This window comes from Ostrea edulis, chromosome 4 (assembly GCF_947568905.1).
Source record: "Ostrea edulis chromosome 4, xbOstEdul1.1, whole genome shotgun sequence".
Classification (NCBI taxonomy): Eukaryota; Metazoa; Mollusca; class Bivalvia; order Ostreida; family Ostreidae; genus Ostrea; species Ostrea edulis.
The window spans coordinates 37,310,734-37,318,765 of record NC_079167.1 but is presented as its reverse complement, the minus strand read 5'-3'; the positions used below and the strand labels follow the sequence as shown (position 1 = coordinate 37,318,765).

General features: G+C 39.6%; 1 protein-coding gene across 1 annotated transcript; it reads right to left on the bottom strand.

Moving 5' to 3' along the window:
- Positions 1 to 3,006: 3,006 nt before the first annotated feature.
- On the bottom strand, positions 3,007 to 5,060 carry LOC125668972 (uncharacterized). Its single transcript, XM_048903415.2, has 3 exons — positions 4,975 to 5,060; positions 3,660 to 3,782; positions 3,007 to 3,550 (listed from the first exon to the last, which is right to left on the bottom strand). Exons 1-3 carry the CDS (start codon positions 5,032 to 5,034, stop codon positions 3,032 to 3,034), a joined length of 702 nt encoding a protein of 233 aa, XP_048759372.1. The 5' UTR covers positions 5,035 to 5,060; the 3' UTR covers positions 3,007 to 3,031.
- Positions 5,061 to 8,032: the final 2,972 nt, after the last annotated feature.

Here is an 8,032-nt window from a genome sequence, read left to right as displayed (position 1 = left end):
TCAACCCCACATCACTGACAGCAGAGAAAGCTAGGGATACATTCAAGACAGCCCTCCTGGACATTATGAAAGAAGTCTGTGGTACCTAGAGGACAGGAGAAAGAAACAGAAAGGCAACAGCTTGGTGGAACGGAGACGTGAAGGATGCTACCAAGGAAAAGGAGAGACTATACAAGATTTGGGTCAAGTGAAAGAAAGAAGAGGACTACATCAAGTACGGACTTGCAAGAAGACACAGCAAGAAAATTGTGAAAACTCATGGATCCAGTATGGCGAGAAGTTAAGTGAAGCTTGCAAGACCTCCCCAAGAGAGTTCTACAAGAGTGTGAAGGCGATGAGAGTGCGCGATGAACCTTTTGACCCCACCACTGTCATTAACGAAGAAAATGGAGAAGCTCTGCATGAAGAGGAGGAAATACTGAAGAGGTGGGAAGACTATTTCAGAGATCTACTGAACTTATCAAGAGTACAGATACAAGACACACAGTGCTGGTTCACTCCCAGCTACCCAGACCACCCAGAACCTATCATCCTGGAGAGTGAAGTGAGAAAAGCAGTGAAGACCAGTCCTAAAAACAAGGCAGCTGTATACGATGGCATCAAAACTGAAGTCATCCTTACATGCGGCAAAACCGGAATACAATGGCTCACAACCATCTTCCAGAAGCTTGGGAGGAGAGAAAAGTACCAGAAGACCAGAAGACTGACAAAATGCAATAGTGGTGCCATTATGGAAGAAGAAGGGCAGCAAGAAATACTGCAGCACCTACAGAGGCATATGTCTTCTCAGCCATGTAGGGAAAACGTATTCAAAGATCCTGGAACAACGAACTCGAGCAAAAACCGAACATCTCGTCAGTAACGCCCAGTTCGGTTTTAAGAAAGGAAGAGGGTGTACCGGTGCAATTTTTGCACTCCGACAACTGTGTAAGAAGGCAATGGAATACGACCAAAATCTCCATCTCGTATTCGTGGACCAAGAAAAAGCCTTCGACAGAGTAAACAGAGACAAGCTATGGAAGGCCCTTGAGCAGTATGACGTCAAGGGGCAACTACTAGACAACAGCAGAAGCGCAGTCCGCACTAACAGTGGAACATCTGACTGGTTTCCAGTAACATCCGGAGCCAGGCAGGGCTGCAATCTTTTCCTTCTACTTTTCGTGACCTACATGAACCAGATTACAATGGAGGCCAATTTTAACCCAGACCCCGAGACACTCAACGAACTGATGTCTGCAGACGACCACGCAATAATGAACAACGACAAGGCACAGCTACAGGAGCATACAGACCAGCTCAATACAAGTAGTGAGAAACATAATATGAAGATCAGTGTCAGCAAGACCGAGGAGACGGACAAACTGGACATCAACATCAACGATCCCAGCTAAAGCAAGCCAGTGAAATTCAAATACCTGGACAGCATTTTCACAGAAAACGGCAAACTAGATCGAGAAATAGAGACAAGATGCCAGAAACCTAATGCAGTCAGCTATCAACTTGCCCCTCTCCTGAAACACCCCAACATCCCCATGAGCACCAAGGCGAAACTCATCAACGCCATTTTCTTACGAACACTCACATACCATTGCCAGATATGGTGTCTAACAAAAGCCCACGAGAGGAAGCTGGTCACATGCGAAATTAAATGTCTAAGAAGAGCGGTTAACAAGACAAGCTGAGGCAAGATCAGAAATGAAGTCATAAGAGACATGGTAGGAGCAACACTAGTCCTACGACACATCGAGCACCTGAAGATCAATCGATTCGGACACCTAACATGGATTCCTCCTAACCAACCAGCTCTTTCGGGTATATAACACCAGATTCTCTGGCTGGAGAGCCAGAGGATGACCAAGGCGATGCTGGGGCGACACCCTCAGAGCTAATGAGGTGTCCCTCCTCCAGACCACTCGCCTTGCTTCTGACAGATGGCTGTATCTCCCCGCGACACCAACGTACAAGCGGAAGGAAAAAGTAATTTAAGTAAGTAATACAAAAGCATGGATTTTAATTTAAACATAAAATGATCAAAAGATCATTAAAATTAGGGAGACTGTTCAAATTATAGTGTAAAGTACTTGTAATGAAGTTGATGTTTACGTTCTTGTTTTGAACTGGGTTTTTTTTCTCGTCATTCTACAGTGACGTCACACATTCTTCCTAACTGGAAGAGTTTGGTTTATGAGCAAACGAACTCTGGCGGAAATTTGATTTTCAACGTTATTGATTATGACGTCACAATGGAAAACGTCGGAAAGCATTGCTTCTTGTTTTTAAAAAGTGCTAAGTCATAACGACGTAAGATATGTTACAAGGTAAATACAACAGAAAATGTAAACATGTTAAATCAGTGGCGGATTGAAGGGGGCAAATTTAAGGTAAATCGTGGTCTCTCGTTTAGAAAAATGTAAACGATAAAAAAAGCAATAATTTCTTCCACTTTCAGGGCAATAAATGGCAAAATTTTTAGATTTTATTGGGAGAACTTACATTTTTTCCCCCAAAACCCCTTAAAATTTGCGTAATTTTATTGATTTCACTCTATCAAAAAAGACAGAAAATAGTAAAAATTACTACATAGGAGACATATTTCAAGCCCTCTGAAATATGTGAAACCCAGAAGCTTGGCCCCTTGGGCCTCCACTAGGACCCCCTGCCTCATAAAGTTGCCCCTCCATCTAACCGCAATTCCTGAATCCGGCCCTCGAAATGTCTTCTTTACATCGACACATTTTCCATGAAACGCTAACGCGCTACATTCAAAATGCCGGTATGAAGAGGGTATCAATCGGATCACGCGCTCGTCCTTTTCCGTAACAATTTGCGGTTACGGAAATAGCTGAGAAGTTACGATTGCTCAAGATATCATCTCATATACATGTATATACTTTAAAAAACTAGAAGATGTTTCTTGATTATTCACATTGATTGTCTGGTTGTATGATTGATATGACTACTTCAAAAATTCAAGTATAATATTTATTAATTTTATTATAACCAGTGAGTAAAAACTTTTAGCAGAATTCATTTACTTAAATAGGAATAAAGTGGGCTGGATTGGCAAAGTTCTTTCTTTTCTCTTTTTTTCAAATTCTCTCCTTACACGTTCTTCATATTCTCGTTCTCGTCTTTGTTTGGCACTTTCTCCAACAAAAAGTTCACGACGAGCTGTGCTCGAAATCCGAGAATCTGTAGAATCATACAAGACAGTGTGTGGCAACTCTTGGACTGAATCCGATCTGTTGGGCATCATTGGCACAGTCTCCATTTTTTGCAGCCGCGGATCGGTCGAATGTTTCAAGTGTGTTTGTTGATAACAGCTTTGATTTTGAGCATTCGCATGCCGACTTTTCCAGTAATTTTCTTCGAATATTTTTCTGCGTACTTCAACTTCATCACGCTTATTGATTTCAAAGTCATCAGATTGATTTCTTCTCTGAGAGCGGAGACGATCTGTCGTCTCGGTTTCTTGTTTGTTCATAAGCTTCTTCTGGAATGAACTCTGGGAAGTTTTTTTCTTGGTTGATTTGTTTTCAAAGTCGTCTCTCTGAAAACGGCACCTTAGACTTAGAAAACTAAAGAATTTTGAACAAAAATAAATATATATTATCGGTTCTGAGAAAAAGAGACAGAGAAAATGATGTAAGGAAATTCACTTGGTTCTTGTTGATCTTGGGATATTCTTCATGATAACTATTACATGTGCACGGACTTTTGGGTATTTTGTAGCCTTTCCAATCAAATCTGAGGTCACTGATCAAGTGGTTTACATCTTTCAGCTGCAAATATTCATATATTTATCATAGGCACCTGAAGTATGGACACTACTACTACCCCCCCCCCCCCCATCTGATTTGTTTTTGCGATGATAATTTCTCCGAAATTCCCAGTCTATCACATCCCAATTTCGATTTATGTACAATCGTTTCACGCTTTTTGAAAGCTTTAGAGATTGTAAATCTACCGGCATAATAAAATGATTACCGGTAGAAGGCTAATCTTTAATGCACACTTCGGAGGAAAAAAATCAGAGGGTGTGTGTGGGGTGTGTGGAGTTGTAGCACTTAGTATTCATACTGAAGGTGCCTGTGGTATCTATTTGCGGTATTATGGTCTTTCTACAAAAATTATAAAACTGGCCTGAAACATGAATGGTATAACGCGCAAAGTGCGAAGTAGTAAATGCCAGTGAAATTGTGTCATCAGCATGTTTATCTCCCTTACAAGAGACGTACGTAAACAAAAGTACAAGACTGTGATTCTGCTAAATACATGCGTGGGAGCCGGAATTATGTTAGTTTGACTTTTAGCGGAGGAGGAACACGTTTCACACAAAAAATGTGTCAGTCATCTCAGCCCCAACTTTGCTATGCATTGTATCACGTGGTGAATTTGTTTGTTTGTTTGTTGCTCTACGTCTCATTAAAAAAAATCAGTCCTGATTGTAGTAAAGACGTCACCAACGTATTATATAATTTACAGGACGCGCGCCGAGGTCGCGAAAAATGACTCGTTGTCATGCTGTAAAGCTTGCATTTGCTTCCACCTAGTAGAATGTCAGACGTTTCTATAACCAGAACGTCACTATGTAAACGTGTTATCAAATAAAGTGTTCTAATTACATTATCAACAGCGAAATACTATAATTTATTTATTGAATAAAGATGATAGTTTCACAGTGTAAAGATAATAATTGATTGTGACGTCATTTACAAATAAACTTGTTCTAAAACCAAAGAAAATGTAATAAACAGAAAATTCAATGCCTTGTAGTTGGATATGGAATTTATTTCACTCGCGATCGTAAGACAGCATTTTCTTTTTTCACTGCTTCGCACTCGTGAAAATAAAAATAAAATCCTGTCTATAAAGTGAAATTAATTCCAATCCATAACGTTGCCGGCAACTATTTATCCCTGTTTGTTTTAATTCACTCAGCAAACGAAATTCACAATTGATTTACATAATTACCGTATCTGTTTGCTCAACAGAGTCCTTCTTCGTCCAACTCTTTCTTTTCACTCTTCCCATGCTTGACCGTTAGCACACAAAAATGTAACCATAGTAAAATCACATAACGTCACGAAAATGGCGTACTTTACGCGAAAAGTTTTGCAGTGATTGTCACTTTTAGCGTTATTACGTTTCTCTATTTTTTTAAAGGATGTGATGGCACCAAATCAGGTGATGAATTTTGATTTATATTCGATAATCTTGACATCTATATCCGAAAATTTTGATTTATATGCGGTGATTTTATTTATATGCGACTAATCTTGATTTATATTAATATATATATATATATATATATATATATATATATATATATAGATAGATAGATAGATAGATAGATGTGTTAGTAATGATGGGCAATCGGCTTAAAATCAGAATCGATAATCGTTTTGTAATCAGGAGTAGATTTTCGATTATAAATTGTTTTTCTTTGATATTTTAAAATATATTTTTCATTCAATATTATTTGTTTAAATCTTCTGCACCACCATGTATGTTACTTTCTCTATATGAATACTGCATAAATGAACAAAATAAATCATTCGTGCATTCTTTTTTATTTAGCAGCAAACTACAATAAAACCAGTGGCAGATTTAATTAGGGGGGGGGGGCGCAGCCGCCCCCCCCCCAAATTTTTTTAATTTAAGGTACTAAACGATAAAAGAAGCAATAATTTCTTCCACTCCCGGAGAAATAAATAACAAAATCTTTTGATTTCTTGAAATACTGTATTGGGAGAACTTTTTTCTTCTTCCAAAAACCCTTAAAATTTGCGTCATTTTTATTAATTTCACCTTATTAAAAAAATGATAGAAAATAGTACAAATGACTAAATATGAGACATATTTCAAGTTCTATAAAACCTGTAAATTCCAGGAGCTTCCGGGGGATTCGCCCCTTGGGTCTCCACCAGGGCTTCGCCCTGGACCCACTGCCTCTTAAAGTGGCGCCCCCCGTAACCACAATTCCTGGATCCGCCCCTGAAAACTGGCACTAACCTTGCGCCTGGAAAATATATTTTAAAAGAAATTGAACATATAAAACTGCTGAACAAAAAAAAAAAAAAAAAAAAAAAAAAAAAAATTCATGTTTTGTTCTTTACTCGCGCTCGCCATTTTGCAAGTTCCGTTACGCTACATTAGCAAACTCCGTGCAGTGTCAATTCTCCGGGACTACTTTCCCCTACGAATAATGACACTGCCACAGACTTTCCAAACTTCTGCAGAAAAACGCAAGTTACTATACGCGTGTGATTCGGTTTTCTAAAATACCAGATAGGGTGGTCACGTAGGATTTATTTATTCCAGAATTAGTAGAAACAAGAGGTACTGTGAGCAATGCTCACTAAGAATACCCCCCGCTTACCCCAATCTCCCAAAGGGTGTTGGTAATAGGTATAAACTACCTCTTTTCTGAGTGTAAAAAACAAATGGCATGACAAACCGAACCATATTGCTACTTCGATGTCCAGTGCGCGTGACCTTTGACCTTTTGACCCCAAAATCGATAGGGAACATCTTCATCCCATGGGTACTCCATATGTATGATATGGTGACTGTAGGTGGAAAGGATAACGCTTTAGAGCCCGGAAACAATATTACTACTTCGATGTCCAGTGCACTTGACCTTTGACCTTTTGACCCCAAAATCGATAGGGAACATCTTCATTCCATGGGTAGTCCATATGTATGATATGGTGACTGTAGGTGGAAAGGATAACGCTTTAGAGCCCGGAAACCATATTGCTACTTCGATGTCCAGTGCACTTGACCTTTGACCCCAAAATCGATAGGGAACATCTTCATTCCATGGGTAGTCCATATGTATGATATGGTGACTGTAGGTGGAAAGGATAACGCTTTAGAGCCCGGAAACCATATTGCTACTTCGATGTCCAGTGCGCTTGACCTTTGAGCTTTTGATCCCAAAATCGATAGGGAACATCTTCATCCCATGGGTAGTCCATATATATGATATGGTGACGGTAGGTGGAAAGGATAATGCTTTAGAGTCCGGAAACCATTGCGTCTACAGACGGACGGACGGACGGACAGACAGACGGACAACCTGATTCCAGTATACCCCCCCACAACTTGTTGCGGGGGTATAATAAATTCTTCTACACTTTGTGTAACGTTTAGACTGATTAAAAATTGAAACTACTGACTTTGACATTGGACTATAATTTTGAGCGGAGCGATGATATTTGGAGTTGTAGCGTAACGGAATATACTGAGTTGACTGGAGCTGGTATCGGAAGGCCTCGGGTACCAGGGTACAACTCCATTATCGTTATTCGTAGGGGAAAGTAGTCCCGGAGAATTGACACTGTACGGAGTCAATCGTAACTACTCGGCTATTTCCGTAACCGAACTGTCCCCTTTTCCTACGCCCTATCTTCTTCAATACTTACATTTTTTGGTTGTAATTTAGTTTACTGCAATTGGTTGTCGTCCGTCGTCATGCATGCGTTAACAATTGAACATTTTTAACTTCTTTTTGATAACTGCTATTCAAATACTCCAATTCTTTTCAAATGTTATGAAGCATCTTTAAGACAGAGGGGGGGGGGGGTGTAAATTGTAAATTTTATGACCCCTTGGGGCCCTAAGGGCGGGGCAAAAACTGCCAAAAATTGATCAATTTTAAAAAATCTTCTTCTCTAGAAATCGCACATGTGTAAGAAAATGTGTAAGAAAAGCTAAATGCATAGTGATGTAGAGCAGGACGGCCTCTACCAACATTGTAAATTATGATCCCCGGAGTAGGGGTTCTGACTCCAGGGTGGGGTCAAACTTATAGTGTTTATGTGTGTATCAGGGTGGGGTCAAACTTATAGTGTTTATGTGTGTATCAGGGTGGGGTCAAACTTACAGTGTTTATGTGTGTATCAGGGTGGGGTCAAATTAGTCACTTATTAAATGTGTGAACAATAGAAATTTTTAACTTCTTCTTGATAACTATCATTCCAATGCATGTAGAGCAGGAAGGCCTCTCCAAAATTGTAAATTTTAT

Excerpts from the sequence above, each read along its gene's own strand:
- LOC125668972 (XM_048903415.2), bottom strand. The coding sequence starts at position 5,034 with ATGGGAAGAGTGAAAAGAAAGAGTTGGACGAAGAAGGACTCTGTTGAG. Across the intron at positions 3,783-4,974 it reads CTGTTGAGCAAACAGATACG|CTGAAAGATGTAAACCACTT; the intron begins GTAATTATGTAA and ends GAATATTTGCAG. Across the intron at positions 3,551-3,659 it reads CCAAGATCAACAAGAACCAA|AGAGACGACTTTGAAAACAA; the intron begins GTGAATTTCCTT and ends TGCCGTTTTCAG.